The 27,566-nt window shown below is 37.4% G+C and overlaps 1 protein-coding gene across 1 annotated transcript in view; it reads right to left on the bottom strand.

Annotated features, from left to right (window-relative positions):
• The window catches only part of LOC150083343 (uncharacterized), a 59,964-nt gene that overhangs the window by 8,988 nt on the left and 23,410 nt on the right, over positions 1–27,566 (bottom strand). The window contains exon 3 of the mRNA XM_090377200.1: positions 1,024–1,116. Within this exon, the coding sequence (XP_090233326.1) occupies positions 1,024–1,116 (93 nt within the window). The remainder of the gene's footprint in view (positions 1–1,023; positions 1,117–27,566) is intronic.

The following is a 27,566-nucleotide window of genomic DNA, read 5'->3' as shown; positions in this document are numbered from 1 at the left end:
AGATTATTCTTTAGTTAAAACTTGTTTTTCATAAATTTATTTTCCAATTCATAAGACTAAAGTCAAAGTTACTAGAGCCTCCTGAGGCAAAAACTAATTTATATATCCAGAAAAAAAAAATAAATAAAAACATCGGTTAATAATAATAAAAAGAGTATCAGTTAACTATTTCAAGGCTACGACATTCGTTCTATTCTTCATTATGGTGTGAAAACTTGGTTTGGTGCTAATGATTTATGCAATCTGGCTGTAATGTGAATTTTTCTATTCTGTTTCTGTAACATTGGTTTTCGTATTATAAATCGATTAAAGTTGATATGGCATATTTTCAATATTTGAATACCAAATACTGTATTGTAAGGTTTAGATAATAAATATCGTGTTACAACATAACTTATAATGTAACCTGTTTAACATATTTAACACAAATAAAGAACCCCACACATATTTGTGAGGGTCCTTTATTTGTGCCTGGACACTTCTCTGGGGCACTGGAACAAGTAGGCAGTGCTTTTTAGTAAATGGATTTTGTAATGAATATGCAGAGAATCATCACTCCAAGTAACTTATCATGCAGCATTGTTTGCAGCGTTCTAACATCAATAGATGCATTTGAATGAGATTCAGAATCTGCACTTGAAGAGAATTCTATTTCAGTATCGGATGACATATTATAAACAGCTTCAACATACAATGTGTGCCATTGGATCGGATCCACAGCCTGTCCATCCTTGTTCCTTTTCAAGACTGAAAAAGGACAGGGATGGACAGGCTGTGGATCCATTATTACAACCCTTTAGGGTAAAATTTTATAGGAAAACACTTTTTACTCAAAATTTTAGCAGGACACATGCACACAAAGAATGATGTTTTCTTTTTCACAAACTAAAGAATTAAAATTCAGCAAATAACTGTTATGCAGCAGTTGAGTTTCTACTGTAGCTACAAAGTAACTATTAGTCCACTTCGCAAAGTGGTTAAGTAAAATTAAAGCATAAATAATGTATTAAGTGTAGTCCTTACCTGAAATTGTTTCATTGTAGATTGTCAAGTTATCAATTGTGATGGTAAATGAAATTCCATAATCATGTGGAATGTATGTAAGATTGACACAGCCTAATATAAAAGAGTAAAAGACAATACATTTTTATAATTAACTTGCAATATATGTTAGAAAGACAACTATTTTATTTATTTAGGTGGTATAAGCTCTCATAATAAAATAAGCAACATGTAAATTGCCCATAGCTAAGTAGAAAATATTTATTAGTGGTAGAAGTAAGAAAAATAAGCAGTCATGTGTCATAAGAGCCAACTCTAGGAAGAGAAAAGAGGTTGTTAGAACGAGACCCTAGATATAAAAATAATGTTTGATCAAGAACATTATTGGTATATCTATAATATTGATTCCCAAGTGCAGACACCAATGTTTTTATGAATAACATAAACATGTCAGAAATAATTAGATTATGGGTGTTATCAAGTTTTCTTTGTTTTTCTAAATACATTGAATAAACTCAATAATCTACTTAATGTATTTTCCAGACAATAAGACCACATTTCAGAAGACAAATTTTTCCAAAATTTGCCTGCTTAAATATTTTACCGCATATAATTTACTGTTTCAGATACATGCAGTAAAAAATATTTCACTGCATATATCTGAAACACAGGTACTAAAGCAAATGTTAACATAGACAATGCTTTCATTTATTATAGAACAACAAAAACTCATCACTGTTACTTTTGTTTCCATTCATCAAAGAATGTAATGTTTTCAGTCCCATTAAGAGAATGGCTGATTTTCCAAATTTCCTGAAAGATACATTTAGCAAAAGCAAATGATCTAGAAAGCAAGTTTATACAATATCAGCCAAAAAAAAAAACACCTCTCATTTTACCTATTCATTCCCTCAAATAGTTTGTCTCATTCTTCCTTGAATGAGACAAACTATTTGAGACAAACTAAACACACTGACTGAATACAAATTGGAAAAATAAATCCTCAAATAGAAACTGGAAAAAAAATAAAATAAAATAAAATATCGCATACAGATCAGAATTCCTGTAAAAATGTTTACTAAAGGTCACATGGTTTGGTTGCCTGTTAAACTGGCTGTTATTTTTTCATCACGGTGTTTATACTGCCCTCTGGCCCTGTTTTTTTTTTTTTTTTGAAGAAAGGCAGGCTCTCTTCTCATTGCTTATGAAATAGTTGGCCACTTCATGTATCAAATCGTGATTTTATGCCTCCATCCAGTTGGTCTGCACATCATGCATGAATGTTTTAAGGGCTTGTTAATTGAGATGCCAATGGCTGCTAGCTAAGGCCACCTGGAATTACAGCAAACTCAGCATTAATTCAACAACCATACTTTTTTTTTTTTTGCCTCTATCATGTGTGATCTGAAATTGACACATTAAAAAAAACCAAGCTTTTCAGGAGGCTGCCTGAACATTTTGACGATACTTTCTCTAGTCACAGGCAGATAATAACATCACTATATGCACCTAGTTTACCTTTGGACCATCATCATTATCAGCCATTTTCAATTCACTGCAGGATGAAGGCCTCTCCAGCAACTTTCCAGTTCCTTCTGTTTTGTGCAAGGCCATCCATTTGCTACCCATAAACTCATGAATTTTATCTGTCCATCTCCGTTGTTGTCTTCCAGGTTTTCTTCTAGCTCCTCTTGGGTACCATTCTGTTATTTTCTTCGGACCATAACATGTGGAAATTTTGGGAAACATTTTCCAAGAAAAAGTGCATTCACGCCCGCTACTTATTCTATCGAATCAATGTTAGTAACTGCATTAGTGTCATTTAAGAAGTGACGTAATTTGCATAATTTCTGTTTCACATTTTTTTCAAAGATGTTTTCACATAAAACATCTTTCATGTATACAGGGTACACATGCACTTTATTTTTTATGCATTTTTATGCAAATGAAATGTTTATGGTGAAGCTGTACTGCACAGCTTCACCATAAAATTCTTACACTAAAAAATTTATGAATGGCTCCACTTTTTCTATTATCAAGGTGGAATGCATTCCTTAGTTTTATTTGCTTTTCCTCCTTCTGATTCTAGTTTCTCTTTTTATGAATTGCCACTAGTCACTTTGGGTTCAGTTTTTGAAGAAACCAACTTCAGATCATAATCATGCTGCATTCAGTAGTATAACTAGAAAAAATTATTCCCACCACAAAATAAATCATTGGTCTATGGCACCCATTCAGGATTGGGGTTGCCCAATGAAGATATGGTAACATAAAAGGCACTATTTAAACTGCAATAAAATAAAAAGAAAAGAAAAAAACAAAAGGTTTCACTTTTCCATGGTGTCCCCTTGTAAGTTAACACATGTGCAGCAATTCTGCTATTACTAGAAGCTCTTTTGGAGCCTCTGTTTTGCTATAGAGTGGAAAGGCTTTTTTGATTTTTGTTGTATCTTCAAAATGTTGTTAAATTCTTCCCTTTAACCCTTTGTTATCTGATGTTGCACCAGCAGCTGCGTTGTCAGTGTTGGTCCTTGAGGTTGTCACAGACATTCTCTCAGATATGCCAGACAAGCTGTACTTGCTACCTGGGAGTCTAAAACGCTGATGGAACTGATATTCGGGTGACACTCAAGTCAAGTGGACCCAATTTCGGCAAAGTCTGGACGGTCTGTGACAGCCAAATCCTCTGCTTGCACCTTCACGATGGTGGGACTGTTAGTAATCCTGGGTATAACCTCCATGCACAAGTACATGGTGGGTGACCACCCATGTGTGAACCAACATAAGCAGGGGTCGAGGTGTGGCACCCACACCACATGGAGGAACGGCCGCCCCTCTATGTTACTAGGCAGTACTAGGTGGTAGATGACTCTCACCAACCGGTGAAATACCACCACTTTGCTTATTGGAGGCTTGAAGTGGTGGAACCCATGTTTAGTCTCTAGAGCTAAGTTCCGGTCAACCCTTCCCTATCTCTTCCATCATGTAGTATAATTGATGACTTTTTAGGTTATGATGAACATCGTGGCGAGATCCAATATTCCTTACATTTCGAGGGTACAGCTCTAAAACGGTGTTCGCAGGCCGGCCGCTAGTTAGTACACTGGACCGACCCTATTGGTAACTCTCTAGGAGGCTTCCGGATCAGCTAGTGTATAATCTTGCTACCTCTACTCTGCCAGATAGTGACTGGAGGGAGTCCAAGTAGTGTGTATGCGGGGAGCACTGTCGAGGCCACATTATGTCAAGGATCTGGGTATATTCTTACCATGTGTATGCCATATCCAAAAATTTCATTACTTCATACAACATGTCCCACCCACTTTTTCTTATTATTGAATACACCAAGAATTGTTAAACTAATAGAGCAAGCTTATCTGTGAAAAGATCTAAACCTCCCAAGCATTTCCTAATTCATTTCACAAATATACGTGGTCTCAATTCTAATCTCAATGATGTCCATTTCCACTTGCAGTCTGCCAAACCCCATGTACTTTTTCTGACAGAATCTCAGTTATCGGTTGATTCAACTACTGCTCATCTCAGATGCCCAAATTATTCGCTGTATGATTCCTTTCGCCTCAAAGGTGGTACTTGTTCATATGTCCATTCTGATATTCCCTGTCAGAGACTTGGCAATTTGGAATCTCCTCTCTTTGATCTTCTCTGGCTTAAAATCTCTCTACCTCATTGTGTCAAATTCAACTGTTGTCTCTACCGTTCTCCCAACTCCACTAACCACTTGGAGCTCTTCGATTTCCTCTCTTTGCAACTTGACTTTCTTCAGTCCAACTTTCCTAACAGTAAGGTAATTTTCCTTGGTGATTTTAATGTTCACAACTCCAGCTGGCTTCCGTTTTCTAGTCACACCGACCCAGCAGGTCGCGATGCTGAGGCGTTTTAATTACTAATGATCTAGCACAGATTGTTCATTTACCTACAAGAATACCGGACAATATTAATCATATAGCCAATACGCTTGATCTTTTTCTCACAAACAGCCCTTCTAAGTACACGGTTGAAGTGAGAGGTCCTTTAGGCATTTCAGATCACAACTTGGTGATTGTCTCTTCTCCAAAGGAACCTTTAACTCATGGCTATTCCCAACCTTGTGTTGTTTGGCATTACAATAATGTAAAATGGGATGACCTGCAAGACTTCTTTTCTTCTTTTCCATGGTCGGATTCTGTTTCAAAACTTCTGATGTCAACGTTTGCTCAGATCGTGCCAGTGAAATTATTCTTGCAGGAATGGAATCCTTTATCCCACACTCCACTTTAAAATCTCGTCCTTTATCTAAACCTTGGTTTTCTAATAAATGTGCTAAGGCTGTTCAAGAGAAGAATGTTGCATATCGTAATTGGCTTGTTTCTAATTCTTCAGTTTCATTTTCTGCCTACACCAAAGCTTGCAACAATTGTAAAGCAGTTATTAATCAGTCCAAACTAGAGTTGAACAGGCTAAGAGTAGGAAACTTGCTTCTTGCCCTAATGGTAGCCGAGCATTCTGGTCTCTTGCCAAAGCTATTGGCCGCAACTTTTGCCCATCTCTGCTCCCACCTCTGTCCAAACCAGATGGTTCTGTTTTCACTTCAGCCAAGGATAAAGCTGACTTGCTAGCATCCCATTTTTCTTCCAACTCATGTATTAATGATCTTGGTAAAAACACCTCCACCATTCCCAACATGCTCCATTCAATGTCTCCTGTGGTCTTCCGTCAAAAGGATGTCAGAAGGATTTTGACAAATCTTGATGCTAAGAAAGCTCCAGGTCCCAATGGTACTTCTCCACTTGTTCTGAAAACCTGTGCTCCTGAACTTACTCCTATTCTTTGCCGCCTTTTTTCACTTTCTTATTCCAAAGGTGTTTTTCCTTCTGCTTGGAAATTTGCTCATATCCAGCCAGTTCCTAAAAAGGGTGACAAATCCCTCCCATCGAATTATCGTCCGATTGCAATTACTTCTACTCTTTCTAAAATAATGGAGAAATCAATTAACCGTCAACCCTTAAACTACCTAGAAACCTTCCGTCTGATCAACGATCGCCAGTATGGATTCCGTCAGTGTCGATCCACTGGTGATATTCTGGCTTATGTTACCCATTTATGGACTAATTCAATGGAAAGGTTCGGTGAAACACAAGTAGTTGCTCTTGACATCTCAAAGGCTTTCAATCGTGTTTGGCATAAAGGTCTTCTAAACAAGCTTCCATCTTATGGTTTGCCAACTGTTTTTAGTAATTGGTTATCCAGTTTTCTTTCTGATCGCTCATTGAGGGTGATGGTAGATGGCTCTCTGTCTTCTAACTTCTCCACTAATGCCGGTGTCCCCCAAGGTTCAGTTCTTTCCCACACTCTTTTCCTCTTGTATATTAATGACCTTCTTCCATTGACTGGAAATCCTATCCATAGTTTTGCCAATGATAGCACATTGCAATCCACTTTCCATTTTGAGAAACCTTGTCCTGCTCAATCAGCTTCAACTTCTCGAAAAGCCACTACCAATTCCTTAAATGCCGATCTTCAGGTAATTCTCCAGTGGGGCAAAGACAACTTAGTTGATTTTAACCCTTCTAAAACTCAGTCTTGTCTTATATCTCACAAAAAGGATTCTTCTGCTCCTATGCTTATCTTCAGTGACACTCCAATTTCTAGGCAAAATGATATATCTCTTTTGGGGATTACCCTGATTTCTAATCTCGCTTGGCACAAGCACATTACAAATATTGCTTCCTCTGCATCTAAAAAACTTGGTTTTCTCTTTCGCTCTCGGCGTTACTTTTCTTCCAAACAGCTGCTCACTCTGTATAAATCGCAAATCTGCCCTGCTATGGAATATTGTTCCCACATCTGGAGTGGTTCCCCTAAAACCACTCTTAGGTTTCTTGATTCCATTCAGAAGAGGGCAGTTAGGTTAATTAATGATTCATCTCTAACAGAGTCTCTCCACTCACTTTCTCATAGACGTACTGTTTCTGCTGCATGCCTCTTCTACAGATACTTCCATGGGCACTGTTCTTCTGAATTGGCTTCTATAATTCCCGCTCTTTCTTTTAAAACAGTCCGAACATGTGCCGCCACCAGCCAACATCCATTTACTGTCCAACTTTAAACACACAGAACCAACTTTTCACCTTCCTCATTTATTCATTCAACAACCTTCCTTCATACGTATTTCCTGAAAATTACAATCTACAGAAGTTCAAGTCCAATGTCAACAAATATCTTCTTTAGTTTTCTCAACCTCCAACCCAAGCATGGTACTAAGTACTATAGGTTCTAATACCTCTCGTGTTTGGGAGGTCACATAAAAAAAAAAAAAACTACTGCAACACTGGCAGTTATGAAATTATGGTACTGCCATCTATTTATACTTCATATAAATATCAGTTGAAACTTCGTATCAACAGACTGTTTACATGAAGACAGATGATATGTGACATGACAGATGATATGACAGACAGGAGGGTGTTGACTCTCTTTACAAATTACAGCTGTGAATTACTCCGAAAAAGCAATAAGTGTTTGCCGTTTTATTTACCTAATTGTTATTTTACATTGTACTTTATTAAGTAGCCTTATAGTTCTAGTTACACTGGTTATTTTTAATTTAGATAAGAGTTTTTGTAGATTATTACTAAAACCTTTACTTTACGTATTACTAATAATACGTAAAGTAAAGAAAAGACAAATTCAAATTAAGAAAAGACAGATGTAGAATAGATGTGCGGAAATTTGCCTTTAGCCAGCGGGTGGTTAATTGCTGGAACAAACTTCCATCTGTTCCACAGGGTTCGGTGTTAGGTCCACTGTTGTTTTGTATATTTATCAATGATATTGATGAAGGAATATCAGGCTTAATGTCGAAGTTTGCAGATGATACAAAGGTTGGCAGGGTTGTTAATGACAGTAATGGCAGTGTGCTACTGCAACAGGATCTAGATAATTTGGGCAGATGGGCTAAGAAGTGGCAACTGAAATTTAACCTTGACAAATGCAAAGTACTGCATATGGGTAGAAGTAACCCCAGAGAAACGTACCAACTGTGTGGTAGTACACTTAAGGTGGTAGAAAATGAAAAAGACCTGGGAGTAATTGTGCAGTCAGATATGAAGTTCTCTGAGCAATGCAGACAGGCTGCCAGGGCAGGTCATGGGGTTTTGTCAATGATATATAGGAATTTTGCTAGCAGGGAAAAGGAGGTGATTATCCCTCTGTATAAGGCAATGTTCAGGCCACACCTTGAGTACTGCGTACAGGTCTGGAGGCCTCATTTTAGGAAGGATGTAGATTTACTTGAGCGTGTACAGAAAAGGGCAACAAGATTGGTGAGGGGAATGAAGGGATCCTCTTACCAAGAGAGGCTTAAGTTCTGCAAATTGCAGTGGCTGGATACTAGGCACCTGCGCGGTGATCTGATTGAGGTATATAAGGCCTTGAATGGGTTGAGCATGCTGAATTCTGATGGGATCCTTCCACTTGTTCAGATTACGAACCTAAGGGGGCATAAATTCAAATTAAGAAAAGACAGATGTAGAATAGATGTGCGGAAATTTGCCTTTAGCCAGCGGGTGGTTAATTGCTGGAACAAACTTCCATCTGTCGTTGTGGAAGTTGATAGGTTGAATAAATTTAAGGAGGAACTGGACAGGCATTTGGAGGGAATGGTGTGATTTTTTTTTTTTTTTTTTTTGGCTGATGCTGCATAAGTTCATACATTTGCTTTCTTGCATCACATGCCACTACTACTACTACTACTACTAATACTACGTAAAACCGTTGTTTCGTTTGAATCTTGCAGCCATTGTTTTTGTATAGAGAGTGGTAGGTAATTAAAATTTTTAATTGTGGTAACTAGGTAGGTCTAATGTAAAATTATATAGCATAATACGCATCACTGCATTTAAGATTCCATTAGATAGTGTACTCATCATCATCATCATCAGCCATTTTCAATCCACTGCAGGATGAAGGCCTCTCCAGCAACTTTCCAGTTCCTTCTGTTTTGAGCACTGGCCATCCATTTACTACCCACAAACTCATGAATTTCATCTATCCATCCCTGCCTTTGTCTTCCAGGATTTCTTCTAGCTCCTCTTGGGTACCATTCTGTTATTTTTTTAGTCCATCTGTCATCATCTCTTCGAGCTACGTGTCCTGCCCAAGACCATTTTAGTTCTTTAGTTTTGATAAGAATGTCCTTTACTTGAGTTTGCTGCCTAATCCATGTGTTTCTCTTCTTATCTAACAGTCTGATTCCCAATATAATTCGTTCCATTCTCCGCTGTGTAGTTCTCAGCTTTTCTTCCATTCTTTTGGTGAGTGCCCAAGTTTCGCTTCCATAAGTCATGGTGGGGAGTATACATTGGTTCATTATTTTAAGTTTCAGACAAATTGGGATATTGCTCCTCAGTATGTAACTATATTTCCTGAATGCTATCCATCCGAAATTTATTCTTCTCTTGAGTTCCAGCCATTTATCATTATTACAGCTAATAACTTGTCCCAGATAAGTATATGACTCCACCTTTTCAATTACTGCTCCTTCAATCACTATTTCCCTTTCTGTTTCATACTTGTTCATCATTACTTTTGTTTTAGCCATATTCAGCTTTAGTCTTAAATCCTTACTAACTGTGCATAATTGATTAAGATTTTCTTCTAATTCTTTGGGATCGTGGCTTATGACCACAGTGTCATCTGCAAATCGTAAATGATTTAGGTACTCTCCGTTCACATTGACTCCTTTCTGCGACCAGTCTAATCTTCTGAAAGCTTCCTCAAGGGCAGCAGTAAACAACTTCGGAGATATTGTGTCTCCTTGTCGAACTCCTTTCTCAATTTTAAATTTCCTACTGTCTTTGTCTAGTCTAATAAAGGAGGTAGCACTCTCATATATTTTCTTCAAAATCATAATATGTGGGGTAACTATGCCTTGTCTTTCTAGTGCCCGAAACATTGCCTTATGCTGTATGGAGTCAAATGCCTTTTCATAATCCAATGCTAGGCATAATGGTGTTTTATATTCATTTGCTTTCTCCATTAGCTGTGATATTACGTGAAGGTGATCCATAGTTGAGAATCCTGTCCTAAAGTCAGCTTGCTCTTTCGGTTGATTCTCATCAAGTATTCTTTCTAATCTGTTAGTAATGACCCTTGTGAACAACTTGTAGATGTGGGATAACAAGCTAATTGGTCTATAATTTCCAATTTTTGATTTATCTCCTTTCTTGCAAATGCAAAACTATGATTGCATTATTCCACTGCTTAGGCGTCACACCTTTTCAAATGCACTTTGTGAAGAGCCTTGCCAGTTTTTGTGTTATATCTCTTCTTCCCAATTTTAACAACTCTATAGTAACTTTATCTTCCCCTCGGGGCTTTCTGATTCTTCATTTTCTTCAATGCATGTTCTACCTCATCAGGAAGAATATCGGGTATGTCATATGTGTTGCTACTTTGCAATCCATCTTCCTCACTGCTGGCATCATTCCCTCGTTTCTTGTATAATTTTCTATAGTAGTCTTCTGCAATTTGAATTATGCCCTCTCTGCTGTTTATAAGTACACCATTGCTATTCTTCAGTTTCAGTATCATTTGTCTTTCTGTATTACTGCTCATGGCTGCTGATTTAAATTCTTTGTTTTCCCTTAATGCTTGTTCTACTTTTCTTGTGTTAAATCTTCTTATGTCCTCTCTGAGTCTCTTTCTAATGGCTTTGCATAACTCAGTATACTCAGTTTTCTCCCTGTCAGTGTTTTTCTTGCTCTTCATTTGTCTTCTTCAGTTCATCGTGACAAGTATTTCTTGACTAATTTTTTCTTCTTTGGATTTCTTTTTCCCTATAGGTTTCTTGGGCTTTATCACTTTCAGAAAGTTGTAATATTCCTTGTTGATATCTTGGTCCTGAGCAGTCTGCAAAAGCTCAAACTTGTTCTTAAGTTCCAGTACATACTGCTTTTTCTCCTCTTCTGTTATCTCAAAGACCTTTGTATTATTTACTCGAGTCAGTTTTTTCCTTTCCTTTCCTACATCTATATCAAGTGTACATCTTACCATTCTGTGATCACTTCCAACATTTACCTTATTCAGAACGGTAACATCATTCACAATATATCTTCCGTTAGTGAGGATGAAGTCGATTTCATTAGTTGTTAATCCATTTGGACTCTTCCATGTCCACTTTCTGTTCACCCTTTTCTTGAAAAAAAGTGTTCATTACTGACAGTCCTTGAGATTCTGCAAATTCCACAAGTCTTTCACCTCTTTTATTTCTTTCACCAATTCCAAAATTTCCTATAGTTCCTCTTTCTGCGCTGTTTTGCCTTTTTCCAACCTTAGCATTGAAGTCCCCCATAATAATAGTGTATTGGGTTTTCTGCTCATCTAGAAGACTCTCAATTTCGGTGTACATTTCTTCAACCTCTTCATCATCATGGCTCGATGTTGGTGCATAAATCATTATAATCTTTAGCTTGTACCTCTTAGAAATCTTGAGTATTAGTCTTGACACCCTTGGTGATGTACTTTTGAATTCCAAAATGTTGTTTTTAAAATCTTTATGAACCAGAAACCCAACTCTACCTTCACTCCTTTCACTGTTTCTATTGGTGTACAGTAGATTTCCACTTGATAAACTTATAAGTGATTCATTTCTTCTTCTTGTTTCAGCCAAACCGATGATATTCCAATTCACATTTTCTAATTCCTTTTCCAGCTCTAATATCCTGCCTTCACCAATGAGTGATCGTACGTTATAAGTTCAGTTTCCGTGCATGGCAGCCTGGTCGTACACAGAGATTTTTAGCCCCCTCTGCTTCCACTCTGATCCTCTCGCTGCCATAAGAGGGAGAGTGAAAGCTGCTGGGGACTGAGGGCCATTTGTATTTTTGTGCTGTCATATGCTGGAGGGTTTGGTCTTTTCCTCTTCACGCTGACCAGGCGTCTTGAAGAGAACCACTCTACACATTCGTTGCCACCTAAGTGACGTAACAGGACTTACCACCGAGAAGGTGTGCATGAGTGGATTTTAGGGAGGCAGGCCAACCGGACTTCTCCTAAATCTTCTGTAATAGAGAGATATTGGATCCATCAGTGTTTTAGGCTGAGTGTCTGATAACACACAGGATACCTGTTCCCCTCTAAGCCCCTATAGTGTACTATTGACAATTAATTAATTAAATTTATTGATCTTATTAATTTAAAATATCATACCCCAGACTAGAGCAGCAAAGCAATGGGCACAAAGTGGCAAGAGTGCTGTGACTTGGAGAAGAACTGAGGGGAACGATTCTCCAATGCATCACAGCCTAAAAAAATGTGCAACTTGTGAAATGTTTGCCAAACTTTCTGGAACAGAACATGATCTAGCCAAGGAGGATATCTTTGTGTGTGCCAGGTGCAGAGAGTGTCCAGAAATTAGGCATCAACTTAGCGTTCTAATGGATATCTATGAGAGTGTGAGGTGTAGGTAGATGCCCTTGAAGAAATTAATATGAGGAGCCCGTCAAGCTCTCAGCAAGCTCACTGAACAACTCAACCCCAGAGCTCACTCCTGTGCATCGGGCAATACAGCGGCAATCTCCAAGGCAGAATGCGCTGGACCCAAAGGAACTAGTTATTGTTGGTGACTCTATTGTCAGGGAGACGAGTAATATATTGTGTAAAAAGGATAGATGGAATAGGACCAGAGTATGTCTGGAAGGGGCAAAAGTTGATGACGTTGTGAAGCATATATCATCTTTTAAGGGCACAAAGGGTGATATTGTTGTACACATTGGCACCAATGACATTAAGAATAGGAGATTTGCAGATTTACTTAACAAGTACAGGTCAATGTTGCAAAAAAGTCTTGAGTTAAGGTTAAATCTGAAAGTGTCTGCAAGCAATTCTGCCCAGACACGACAGGAGGGACTACATGATGAGAGCCTTGTCAATCAATTCAGCCCTGGAGGGAAATTGCAAGGCTCGTGAGGTAGAATTTTTTTCAGCGTGGTCCGTGATTGTTAAGAGGAAAGACTACTTCTACAGGGATGGGATACACTTAAATAGAATGGGTGCAAGAATATTTGCTAATGCTATCGAGCCAGTATTAGGTGGGTTGGAAAACTGCTAGCTTGGGGGGATTCACAAACTAAAAGGTTAAAAGTAGCCGCAGGTAGAGGTGAAGGTGATTCTTGCACTACTTCTATTAGAATAAGCAGTGGCCTGGAATGAGATGTGTTAGGGTAACTAAGAATAAGAATAGGTGCACGCAGGTGTTGATGATCCTGCTCAGGTAGCTAACAAACTAAATGAATATTTTGCATCGACATTCACACATGAGGAGTTATTCAGCGAGGGGAATGCCAGAGGTGTATTCAACTCTAGCAGTAAGCTACAGAATCTTGAAATAACTGGGAGTAAAGTGGAGGAGAAACTGTTGAAGATAAACACAAGAAAGGCACCCGGGGTGGATGGGATCTATCCAGTTATATTAAAGGAGGCAGCAAAGGAAGTAAGCAAACCCTTAGCCATAATAATGAGAGCTTCCTTGGACTCAGGGGAGGTACCCATAGACTGGAAATGTGCAAATGTGACCCCAATTCACAAAGGAGGATCAAAGGCTGACACAAGTAATTATAGACCTGTGAGCTTAACTTCTGTTCCAGGAAAATTAATGGAGGCACTGGTTAAAGAAGCACTGCAGGATCATTTAGACAAGACTTCAGTTATAGCTCAGACACAGCATGGTTTTGTTAAGGGGAAGTCTTGCCTGACCAACTTGATTGGATACTATGATGCAGTCACAAAAGAACTGGATGCAGGGAATAACTTTGATATTATATACTTGGATCTTAGAAAGGCTTTTGATACTGTTACACATGGAAGACTGCTACACAAATTGGAGCAGTGTGACATTGGAGGCAAATTGCTGCTATGGATAAAGGGGTGGTTGAGGGGGAGAAGACAGAGAGTGGTAATCAATGGACACTGCTCATCGTGGACTGATGTTATTAGTGGAGTCCCTCAGGGCTCAGTGTTGGGTCCATTATTGTTTTCTGTATTTATAAATGATATTGATGATGGTATATCGGGCTTAATGTCCAAGTTTGCAGACGATACAAAGGTTGGCAGGGTTGTCAAGGACACTACTGACACTATGCTGCTGCAACAGGATCTGGAAAGGTTGAGCAGATGGGCTGAGAGGTGGCAAATGAAGTTTAACATTGACAAATGTAAAGTACTACACATGGGAAACAGCAACCCCAGAGCAACGTATCAACTCTGTGGTACTACACTGACAGTGGTAGAGAATGAAAGGGACTTGGGGGTGGTTGTGCAGGCAGATATGAAGTTCTCTGAGCAGTGCAGACGGGCTGCAAGAGTAGCTCATGGAGTGTTGTCAATGATATACAGGAATTTTTCCAGCAGGGATAAGGAGGTGATTATTCCATTGTATAAGGCGATGGTCAGGACACACCTAGAGTACTGTATACAGGTATGGAGGCCTCATTTCAAGAAGGATGTAGAGCTGCTGGAACGAGTACAGAGAAGGGCAACAAGATTAGTGAATGGAACAAAGGGGTGCTCTTACGAAGAAAGGCTTAAGTTTTGCAAATTACAGCATCTGGAGACTAGGCACCAGCGAGGTGATCTGATAGAGGTGTATAAAGCCTTGAATGGTTTAAGCATGCTCAATGCTGATGGGATTCTTCCTCTAGCTCAGAAAAATCACCTGAGAGGGCATAAATTCAAATTGAGGAAAGACAGATGTAGGATAGACGTGCGGAAATTTGCCTTTAGTCAGCGGGTGGTTGGTTGGTGGAACAGACTTCCGTCCCTTGTGGTGGAGGTTGATAGCCTAAATAAGTTTAAGGCTCAGCTGGACAGGTATTTTGAACGAACAGAGGGGTGAAGTGGAAATGGGTTTTTTTTTTTGGCTGATGCTGCATAAGCTTGCTTTCTTGCATCAAATGCCTCTACTAATGCTAATGCTAATACTTGCATGTAAACCAATGTTAGAAGTATAGTAAATAAATTTGATGAATTTGAAGTGTTGGTCAAGACATCAAAGGCAGATATTGTTGGGCTATCAGAGACGTGGTGTCACACAGATATTAGGAATGCAGAATTGCAATTTGAGGAGTACAATGTGTACAGAAGGGATAGACAGGATAGGAAAGGAGGAGGGGTTATGCTGTTAATTAAGAAAAACATAAAATCAAAAGAAATGCATCCAGTTGATACCGATGGACTGTTGAGTCAGTTTGGTGTGACATAAGCACTGCGAAAGCAAAAATAAGAATAGGAGTGAGTTAAGGCTTAATGACTCGAATGAGTACAATGAACAATTGTACAGAAAAATAGAGTGGGTTAGTAAATCAGAATGCGTTGTAATGGGGGGTTTTAACTTCCGAGATATTGACTGGAACTTGTGGATTGGTCACTCACACACTAGTAAGACATTTGGATTTATTGAATGATTGTTTTCTGTAGCAGCATGTTCGAGAGGCAACCAGAGAAGGTAATACTCTTGATCTGGTTATCAGCAGTGATCATTCTTGTATTAAGAATTTGCAGATAAAGTAACCACTAGGTGGCAGTGATCACAGTGTACTGATGTGGGATTTACTTAAAGATATAATTACCATCAGTGGTAAAAGAAAGGGTTTTTGCTTCCTTAAAGGTGACCACAGTGGTCTCAGATAGTTTTTAAATTCTGTACAATGGAATCAACTGATGATGTTACCAACAGCAAATTCTAAGTGGGAGGCATTCAAGGAATTAATCGTGGAAGCTACTAAATGTTTAATACCTATTAAGAAATATTGTTCAAGGTTTATTGTTTAGGCCTAAATGGTTGTTTTTAGGCCCAAATATTGTTTAGGCCTAAATGGTTGTCAAATGAACTAATGAGACTCGTTGCAGAGAAGAATTTAAATGCATGGGATGCATATAAATTATCAGATGACACAGAAGCCTATGGGAGATATAAGCTAGTTTGTAATCAAGTCACAAAGGAGGTTAGGCAGGCGAAGGCAAATTACAAGAAATCTTTGGCAAAGGATGCTAAGAAAAGCAAGAAGGATTTCTTTACTTATATAAACTCTAAAAGGAAGGGGATGAATCAGATTGGTCCACTTCATATTGATAGTTCAACTGTTGATGATCCTGCTCAGATAGCAAAAAAACTGAATAGGTATTTTGCATCTACATTCAAACATGAGTAGTTATTAAGGATTGAAAATGCCAGAAGGTTATCAAATTGTAGCAGTGTGCTTAATGATTTTGTAATAACTGAGAGAAAAGTGGAGTAGAAATTGATGCAATTAAACAATAGAAAGGCACCTGGGGTGGATGAGATCTATCCAGATATATTAAAGGAGGCAGCAAAACAACTAAGCAAACCCTTAGCCAAAATTATGAGAGCATCCTTGGACTTAGGGGAGGTCTCCACGGACTGGAGATGTGCAAATGTATCCCCAATTCACAAAGGGGGATCGAAGGTGACACAAGTAATTGCAGACCAGTTAGTTTAACTTCTGGTCTGGGTAAAATAATGGAGTCACTGGTTAAAGATGCATTGCAGGATCATCTAGACAAGACTGCAGCAATAATTCAGACACAGCATGGGTTTGTTAAGGGAAAGTCTCATCTGACAAATTTTGATTGGATATTATGATGTGGTTACAAAGGAACTGGATGTAAAAAATAATTTTGATATCATATACTTGGATTTCAGGAAAGCTTTCGACACTGTTACGCATGGAAGACTACTGTACGAATTGGAGCAGAATGGTATTAAGAGTAAGTTGCTACAATGGATAAAAGGATGGTTGAGTGGGAGAAGACAGAGGGTGGTAATCAATGGGTACTGCTCTTTGTGGACTAATGTTATTAGTGGAGTCCCACAGGGTTCGGTGTTAGGTCCACTGTTGTTTTGTATATTTATCAATGATATTCATGAAGGTATATCAGGCTTAGTGTCGACGTTTGCAGATGATACAAAGGTTGGCAGAGTTGTTAATGACAGTAATGGCAGTGTGCTATTGCAACAGGATCTAGAAAATTTGGGAAGATGGGCTGAGAAGTGCCAACTGAAGTTTAACATTGCTAAATGCAAAGTACTGCATATGGGTAGAAGTAACCTCAGAGGAACGTACCAACTGTGTGGTACTACATTTAGGGTGGTAGAAAATGAAAAAGACCTGGGAGTAATTGTACAGTCAGATATGAAGTTTTCTGAGCAATGCAGACAGGCTGCCAGATTAGGTCATGGGATTTTGTATGTGATATACAGGAATTTTGCTAGCAGGGAAAAGGAGGTGATTGTCCCTCTGTATAAGGCAATGGTCAGGCCATGCCTTGAGTACTGCATACAGATCTGGAGACCTCATTTTAGGAAGGATGTAGATTTGCTTGAGTGTGTACAGAGAAAGGCAACAAGATTGGTGAGGAGAATGAAGGGATCCTCATAACCAAGAGAGGCTTAAGTTCTGCAAATTGCAGCGGCTGGAGACTAGGTAATTACGAGGTGATCTGATTGAGGTGTATAAGGCCTTGAATGGGTTGAGCACACCGAATTCTAATGGGGTTCTTCCGCTTGTTCAGATTACGAACCTAAGAGGGCATAAATTCAAATTGAGGAAAGAGCTGTAGAATAGATGTGCGGAAATTTGCCTTTAGCCAGCAGGTGGTTACTTTCTGGAACAAACTTCCATCTGTCATTGTGGAAGTTGATAGGTTAAATAAATTTAAGGAGGAACTGGACAAACATTTAGAGGGAATGGTTGTGTGAATTTTTTGGCTGATGCTACATAAGCTTATACACTTGGTTTCTTACATCACATGCCGCGATTACTATTACATCAATGTCTTGTAAAAGCCTTTGTGAAGAAGAAATCAAGAAATTGTTAGAACGTTCTTATTCAGAATCTGAATGAACCGAAGGCATTTTTTTGGTGTTGATATGGGACTTAATGAAAAAAACTAATATAAAGGAATACTGACCTGAAGAATGAAGAGAAAGAACTACAGTTTTCAAGAATGCATTTACCAGGAAGATTTCTGCAGATATTTTGGATATTGCATCTCTAACCACCAACAAAATAGGAAACAAAAGATATTCAAAGTAAAAAAATATTTATCTGAATGAAAGTAAAAGTAAATGAAAGTAAAATTCTAAAGTAAAAAATATATTATCTGAATGAAAGTAAAATTCTATAAAGTAAAAAAATATATTATCTGAATGAAAGTAAAATTCTAAAGAAAAAAAAAATATTTATCTGAATGAAAAGTTTCATTCTAGGAAAGTATACAGCATTAGACCAAAATTACTACCAGTTTCAAGGGTAGAATTTCATTTGAACGTGATAATCCTCAAAAACCAACAAAGTGGGCCATCTTGTATTTATTTTAGCTGACTCATAAAGAGGTTGTGTGTCAACTACTGTACCATATTTTGGAAAGTCTACTACTCACTAGCTTGACAAGATCAGGCTTGACTTTCATCCAAAGGATCACACTTCATCTTATCCAAAAACTGCCTTACAGCAGGGGATACAGTTGTCTCCCACTATAGTGCAGTTCACTTATCACTATGAGATTCTGTGCATTTTGATAACCTCCACTAGAGTTGCACTCTGTTTCCCTGGAATAGCATTAATAGTAGCAAATGATGTAAGAAAGCAAGCTTATAGCATCAGCCAAAAAAAAAAAAAATTTCATCTATCCATTCCCTCCAATTGTCTGTCTAGTTCTTCCTTGAATTTATTTAAGCTGTCAACGTCTACAACAACAAATGGAAGTTTGTTCCAGCAATCAACCACCCACTGGCTAAAGGCAAACTTCTGCACATCTATTCTGCAACCATCCTTCCTCAATTTTAATTTATGCCCCCTCATGTGCACCCCTCCAATAATTGTCTCAATAATTTGATTCAAACTGCCCACCTCTAACAACAACAGATGAAGATTTGTTCCAAAAATCACTCACCTGCTGGCTGAAGGCAAACCTCTGCCCCCTCTATCCTGCAACAATCCTTTCTCAGAGCAAGTAGAAGTGCCATTACAGTTCGGTAGCGGAAATCCATTGCAATCACCCCTGTTATGACGTTATGGAGGATTCCAGAAACTTCTGGGGAGTATTTTTCATATTTTTATAGTTTTTAAGGACCCACCACAACTACAGTGGTTGAGGTGGCAATGTTATATTCCTGGTTACAAATTATAATTTCCAGTTTATTCATAAACTCTGATTAAATCACTAGATATCAGAATGATGATATTATATTATTTCAGAAGAAAGGAACTGTAAAAAGAGTGCAGTACCACAATGTGGCCATGATAAATTTTGCTTGAGGAACATTAGACTAAGTAAGCTTCCACCTCCAAATCTAAAGGCAACAAGTCCTTATATTTTCTGATGTATCTATAGTATCAGACATCTCATTGCTTTTATTTCAATCACATTGCTTTTCTATGTTTGTGCATTTTTCATTTCTATTTGTAATATTTAAATCATATGGCTAAATACAAGGGCTGTTCAATAAAGAATGATTATAATTTTTCATAAACAACCATACTACTTGCTATTTCTAGCCGGGCTGTAGAAATTAAGAGTAAACTAAGCTGCATCACATAGCAACCGTGTAGTCAACTCGTGGTGTGACCTTGGCAGTTAATGGTTTATGTCTGTTCAGTTTTGCCTACATAACAATGGATGTGACACGCGAGGAACAGTATGCTCCTCTCAAATTGTTTCCATCTCAAGAACACATCAGCTGATTTTTTTTTTTTTTTTGATTTGGTAGTTGTTGGCGCATCGGCTTCTATGGCCATATTGCACCTCCCAAGGTTTTTGCAGTACTTTGATCCAAGCCCGAGGCGGGAATCGAACCCGCGACCTTGGGTTGCCGGGCAGGTACTTTACCCACTCGGCTAGCCCGGTCGGCCACATCAGCTGAAGCATATGAAATGTTAAAAGAGGCTTATGGTGAATCTACGCTTCCATATAGCATGGCTTGCAAGTGATTTAGAATGTTTAAAGCTTTCTTGGAGCTCAAACCATTGCTGTCAGCACAGAAACGATAAACACTGTTTCTATAATTGTGAGAGAAAACTGTTGTATAACAGTAGGGCAACTTGCAAAGACATTGAAAACATCAGCAGAAAGCATGTAGAGTATTCTCTGTGACCATTTGCATATGACGTGTTTGTGCACACTGGATTCCAAGACTACTCACACCTGAGCCACAGCAAGTTTGCATGGAGATTTTTGTCAGGGTAGCAATGGATGTTTATTGAAGATGGTGAGGTGCTGCGCAAGGTGATAATGGTGGATGAAATGATGGCTTCATCATTTCGACACAGAGAGTAAGCAACAAAGCTCAGTTTAAAAATATACATCACCACCAGCACCAAAAAAAGGCAAGAGTTGTGACACTTTGTGGGATTGCATTTATCACAAATGACCACAGCTACACACAGGTGGGTGGATGTTCCATCATGATAATGTAAGACTTCACACTGCTCATACTGTCAAGTACTTAGACAGCATTAATGTAAAATGTGTTCCACCCTACAGCCCTGATCTTCTACCCAGCAATTTTTTTTTTACTTCCAAAGTTAAAGAAGGAGTTGCAAGGAAAGCGTTTCCAGTCATCAGAAGTTGTAAAGATATCAGAGGTGATTCTCAAGTGCATGTCAAACAATTGCTTCCACCATGCTTTTGAAGAATGGCAGAAATGGATTAAGTACATTTCATCAAATGGGGACTACTTTGAAAAGGATCATCAAAATATGGATGATTAATAAAGGTATGTTGTGAAAAAAAAATTATGATCGTTCTTTATTGGAAAAAAAAATTATGATCATTCTTTATTGGACAGCCCTCATACAGTATTCTGCATGTAATGTAAATCAATCCTCCATTCTTTCCAATACAAGAGCATCAACATCATATAAACATTTTGATTCCTTTCAAAAGCATTTGGAGGAAGAGTGATTGCTTTACAATTCACTGTTTTTACTTCCAACTCAAGTAATTTAGGCTAAAAAGCTTCAGGCCTGAAGCTTTTTAGCTTTATATTCTTTACTGCTATGTTTTACACTTCTCATGAATCAAATATCCAGAAAAATATTATCTAATAGCTATGCATACAAACTGAAGCAGCTATATTACTCTAATGAAAGGTATAAGGGTCCATGGTCACATGAACTTTTTCACTTGATTAGTTTTGGCTCTAAAGCGTTTAGGGCATAAGCCTCAAGCTATGGAAAAGTCTAGACTATGTAAGTATGGTGCGAAGGCATCAATAATACATAGCCAAATCTGAATGAACAGAATACAGGTGACCCCCGCTTAACGCTGATAATTTGTGCCAGAAAAACAGAGCGCTAAGTGAATCCACGCTAAGCGAGCTCCGTATTCCCATAAGGTAACATATGTATTTGTAAGTTGCAGTCGGTGCCATAGGATATTTCCTAATCAATAATAAATGATAGTGAAAAGATGCACAAATGTCGGTCAAAATATTTACTGGTAATATTCAAATATTTGTACATATAAAATATTCTACATTACATATGTATAAAATTATGTAGTAACTACTTACGTATCAAAATTAAACTTAAAATTCCAATTAAAATCATAAATTTAATTGCTCTAAATCGATTTTAATTGATTTAATTTAATTGATGAATTTAATCATGAAAAATGTGTCGATTTTGGGTTGAACTTTGGCCCTCTTCTAAATAAACTAAAAGGGGTATTAATTTTAAATCCGATGCAGCGTTACCACCCAACAAAAAAGTCACCCGATCATTCGTCGCTTTGAAACCTGGCATGTTTTTTGCTTCTTTCAATATGAAACTTCTTTTAGGTATTCGTTTCCACAAAAGTCCTGCTTCATCTATGTTATAAACTTGTTGAGAAGTATAACACACAATACCCCTCTTCAATAATTTTAACAAGTTCTTTTTTAAAAGTTTTGGCTCCTTGATCTGTACTTGCAGCTTCTCCCTAGATTTTAAATCTATTCAACCAGCCCTTACCAGTTTTAAATGGTTCCACATTTTTTTTTTTTTTTTAGGTGAGTTTTCTTCAGATCATCATATTGGCTAATCTCTCTCTCTATCTCTTTTTTTTTTTTTTTTATAATATTTAACTTAACTGACATTGGACATTATCTTCAATAAAATTAGTTAAAGTCTTTTCCATTTCAATCCTAATAGCCGGCCTAGCCCTAGTTGCTTGCAGTGGAACAGCTATCTTTCTCGCTGCTACAATTAATTCTTTATTGTTTTTTTACAATTGTTCTTACAGTTAAACTTGCAAGTCCTAAATTATGGACACATCCGCTTGTCGTTGATGGGAATCGATTCGCTTCAAAACATTTAATTTAATTTTCAGATTCGGTCTTTTTCTTACATTTAGTCTTCATACTGCGCCCAGACGTTGCTTTTTCATTCTTATCGACCATTCTCTTCGAAAATGTAACTGCGTTCGTTGCATTAATTACGATACAATGTTCAAGTAAACTGTCCGTTATGCACAATGTCTAATACTGTACTGAGTGATGACTACACTTCGGATAAATGCATATAACGCAAATATTACAAGCAATATACTTGATCATTTTTTAAAATGTTGATCTCGGAATTACGTAACAAGTCACTGTACTGCAATTAAATTAGCGTGTGAGAAAATTTCACTGAGCGTGGGAAATGTTTTAATGCTGTTTTGCTATTCATTTTCAAGCTATCGACTCCATCAAATGAAATGATTTCGTTAAATATGCCAAAAATGCAATCTGTAAAAGAGTGTTATAGTGATCTGTGACAGCGTTCTTGTCAAATATGGGTTATAATATAAGAACAGCGTTATAGCAAATCAGCGTAAAGCGAACCGCATTATAACGGGGGGCTTGCTGTATTAGCAAAGTGGCATTGTTTTAAGTTATATCTCATATTGTGAATACCTTCACAACGAGTTGCCATAATATTGCACTACTTCGAATAAGTAACGCTTCACCTGAGGAAAAGACTAATGTTACTTATTCTCAGATGGATACCACTACCCAGATGGCACCGTTTCAGCACTATTTGGCCCGTCTTCGGTGGGTGGGTAGGTACCCGAGTGATGCAATGATGGCAAAACAGTTATGAAGTATAACTCCTCAATATGAGAGATGCCTGATGGTGTATGATGTATTTAGACTATAAAGCGTTTAGGGCGTAGGCGTCAAGCTATGGAAAAGTCTATCACTCGGGTACCTATCCACCCACAGAAGAAGGGCCAAATAGCCCTGAAACAGTGCTGTCTGGGTGGGTGGTGATATCCATCTGAGAATAAGTAACATTTATTCTTCTCCTCAGGTGAAGCATTACTTATTCGAAGTAGTGCAACATCATGGCAACTCGTTGTGAAGGTATTCACAATATGAGATATAACTTAAAACGATGCCGCTTTGCTAATATTCTGTTCATTCTGATTTTGCTATGTATTATTGATGCCTTCGCACTATACTTATACATAGTTTAATTTTGGCTCTTAATTGTCATTATGTAATTTCGAAAGGCCATGTACCAGATAAAAAAATTGCACTATATTTGTGGCAGCCTCCTTTGTATACTGTATTTCATAATTGTTACGTAATTATGAAATACATAATTACGTAGCAATTATGTATTTCATTGACATGTTGTGTATTACTACAGCAACATGTCAATGAAACGAACAGCAGAGTAGAGAAATATTCAGTCAAATGAAATTATATCCCATTCTGTGCCAATTTACTAATCTTTAAGTAAAAATGTTTCATTTTAACAAATATCACTAAAATGAAACTATTAGTTTAGTGCTATAAATATCCATCCCATCATGAAAAAATATAATCATTATAATAAAATTTGTAAAACGAAAATTCTTTAGATCTGTCTACCTTCCTTGAAGTCTTATTTAACCCTGAGTTGGGAATACAGGATCAATTAGACCCCAGACAATATTTCAGCACTTTGTGCTCTTCATTTATTCCATCCACTCAGGTGAAACTCTTAACAGCTGCACAATTAGGAAAAATTCATGAATTAAGTTACACCTAATCATATGCATGTGTTGATTGGTATCTGTCACTTACAGTTTTGACAGCAAGCTGGCTTTACTGCCATATGCTTTCCTCCAATCAGTAATGCTCTCTAGCTTTGCGATATTGAAGTATCATCTTCAATCAAACTGTTGACATGTGCGCATCATGTCAACAATTTTACTGACAGCCTGACATTCCTTAAAGCAAGCAGCTTTTAAATTTGCATTTCACTTGCTGACAGGTCCATTAGACCTGTCAGCAAGTGATAAAAATATGTTTTAATATAAAAAATGTTTTTTTTCACAGTGTTCAGAAAGACTGAAAATCTAGGTGATATCAAAAAAATGAACAATTTTGAATTATTTTTTGCTGATTTTTCAAATGCAGGCATGCGGAGTCTGTATGGTGAACAAACAGCAACAATGATGCCAAATGTTAGCTGTTCCTGCAAGTGTCACTGAACGCTTTCACTGGCACTGATAACGATGATACTATTATTTTTCATGAAGTAATTGGGGGCAATAATGCATTGAATTATTAATGAGAGGAACGAATCAATGGTCAATAATGTTGCAGAGGATAATGACGAAGAAGGTGGCAATGATAATATTAGAATATAGATATAGAATATAAGCAATTCAACCTGAAATCTTCAACACCCCTTGGAATTCTTTCTGTCATTAATGACATGGAAAAATATTTCTTATATCATCATCATCATCCATTTTCAATCCACTACAGGATGAAAGCCTCTCCAGCAACTTTCCAGTTCCTACTGTTTTGTGCAATGGCCATCCATTTACTACCCACAAACTCGTGAATTTTATCTGTCCATCTTCGTTGTTGTCTTCCAGGTTTTCTCTTAGCTCCTCTTGGGTACCATTCTGTTATTTTCTTAGTCCATCTATCATCATGTCTTCGAGCTGTGCCCTGCCCAGGACCATTTTAGTTCTTTAGTTTTGATAAGAATGTCCTTTACTTGAGTTGCTGCCTAATCATGTGTTTCTCTTCTTATCTAAACAGTCTGATTCCCAATACAATTCATTCAATTCTTCGCTGTGTAGTTCTCATCTTCTCTTCCATTCTTTTGGTGAGTGCCCAAGTTTCGCTTCCATAAGTCATGGTGGGGAGTATACATTGATTCATTATTTTACATTTCAGACAAATTGGGATATTGCTCTTCAGTATGTGACTATATTTCCCGAATGCTATCCATCCAAAATTTATTCTTCTCTTGATTTCCATCCATTTATCATTATTACAGCTAATGACTTGTACCAGATAAGTATATGACTCCACCTTTTCAATTACTGCTGCTTCAATCATTATATCCCTTTCTGCGGCATACTTGTTCATCATTATTTTTGTTTTAGCCATATTCATCTTTAGTCCAAAATCCTTACTAACTGTGCATAACTGATTAAGATTTTCCTCTAATTCTTTGGGATCGTGGCTTATGACCACAATGTCATCTGCAAATCGTAAATGGTTTAGGTACTCTCCATTCACACTGACTCCTTTCTGCAAACAGTCTAATATTCTGAAAGCTTCCTCAAGGGCAGCAGTAAACAACTTCTGAGATACTGTGTCTCCTTGTCGAACTCCTTTCTCAATTTTAAATTTATTACTGTCTTTGTCTAGTCCAGTGGTCACCAAAGTGATCAATATCGACCTCAGGGGTCGATAGAAAAATATAAGATATCATCGTACGGGTAATATTTAATTTGGTTAACTTGGATTAGGCCAAAACGACGTATTTACCAATAAACAGATGTCGGTGGTTCCCGCCCGGCAGGAGCGAGATTGCTTATTTACTTATACTTACACATATTCGATCCCAGTCTCATTTTCGCGCATCGACATACAAGCGAGCTACACTTGTACTACAATCGACATACAATGTTCTAAAATTCATCAACATATATATTATAATTCAATCGTTATTCATTCACAAACTACACTTCTCTATGTTGAAGAGTTGAGAAGGGCTGGTAGTTTTGTACATCCTATAGATATACGTGAGTAGGTATATTATTTAGACTTATTACTTTTACTTACTGACTTCAATTTTAATTATTTTGTTACAACCCCAGTAACCACAATGGCAGCTTTAGATTCCAAAAAGAAATGCAGACAATATTCATTACAATATCTGAAACTTGGGTTTATTGCTTCACTAACAAATGAAACGAGGCCTATGTGTCTTCTTTGTGAAAAAACTTTTAGTAACAATGCAATGAAACCAGCAAAAATGAAAGATCATCTTCAAAGACTCTATCCCGATAAGAAAGATAAAGATCTTGACTTTTTTAAAGAACTAAAAGAGAAATACACACATTGACCAACTATAAAATCATTTATGAAAGCACATGCCGAAGCTGACAATAAACAAGAATTAACAGCCTCCTACAATATTTTTTTTAATATAGCAAAAAAAGGAAAACCATATACAATTGCAGAGGACATCGTTATACCCACAATCAAAGAAGTAATTGAAACCATAATGAAAACGGATTCTGGCCCTGTTTTAAAACGTTTACCATTGAGTGTGAATACCGTGAAAAGGTGCATTGGTGAAACAGCTGAAGATGTAGAAAAAACTGTAGTATCAGAACTCAAAAATAGTAAGTTCTCCATCCAACTTGATGAATCTACATTCGATAGTTCTTCTATTCTTATGACTTACGTAAAATATTATAGTAAAACCAAACATCAAATTATTGACAAATTTTTATTTGCAAAATATCTGGAAAGTGATGGAATGGGGTTGACAATTTTTCAGCGATTGGAGGAATATTTAAATAAGTATGATATTCCATTTACTAATATAACGGCTGTAGCCACAGATGGCGCACCTGCAATGGTGGGCCATTATTGAGGTTTCGCTACCTTTCTGAAAGAAAAAGTTAAAAGTGTACGTACTATTCACTGTGTGTTGAACCGAAACCATTTGGTGGCAAAACTCTCACGATACTCTAAGAGTGTGCACGTCTTACTCTAAGAGTAAGACGAACTGCACGATACTCTAAGAGTGTGTATTAAATCTATTAATCAAATTAGAGCTCATCCTCTTAAATTGCGATTGTTTGCCAAACTTTGTGAAAAAAATGAAGTATCAAACCAATTACTCTTGCATACTGAAGTAAGATGGTTGTCTAGAGGTGCAAGTCTACAAAGATTTGTTGAGTTGTTTGACTCAACCCTAGAGTTTCTTACAGATGTTAATTTGTTTTTGAGTGATGAACTGAAGAGAAATAAGAATCATATTTTCTACTTGGCGGACTTATTTTCAAAATTTAATGTCATACAGACCCGTCTACAAGGTAAAGGTGTCACGATTATTCAAGCTCGGACAATTCTTTTAGGCTTACAAGCTAAATTAGCCTTATTTAAATGATCATTGTTACAAAAAGGTTTTCAGCACTTTTCGAATCTACGGCAATTGGAAGTAAAAAATGAAGACCTAAAAATATACACAGAACATCTTCAAAATTTGAGC

This window comes from Mastigoproctus giganteus, chromosome 7 (assembly GCF_048544385.1).
Source record: "Mastigoproctus giganteus isolate SK-2022 chromosome 7, ASM4854438v1, whole genome shotgun sequence".
Classification (NCBI taxonomy): Eukaryota; Metazoa; Arthropoda; class Arachnida; order Uropygi; family Thelyphonidae; genus Mastigoproctus; species Mastigoproctus giganteus.
The sequence above is the reverse complement of the archived record's forward strand: the minus strand, read 5'-3'. Positions and strand labels throughout refer to the sequence as shown.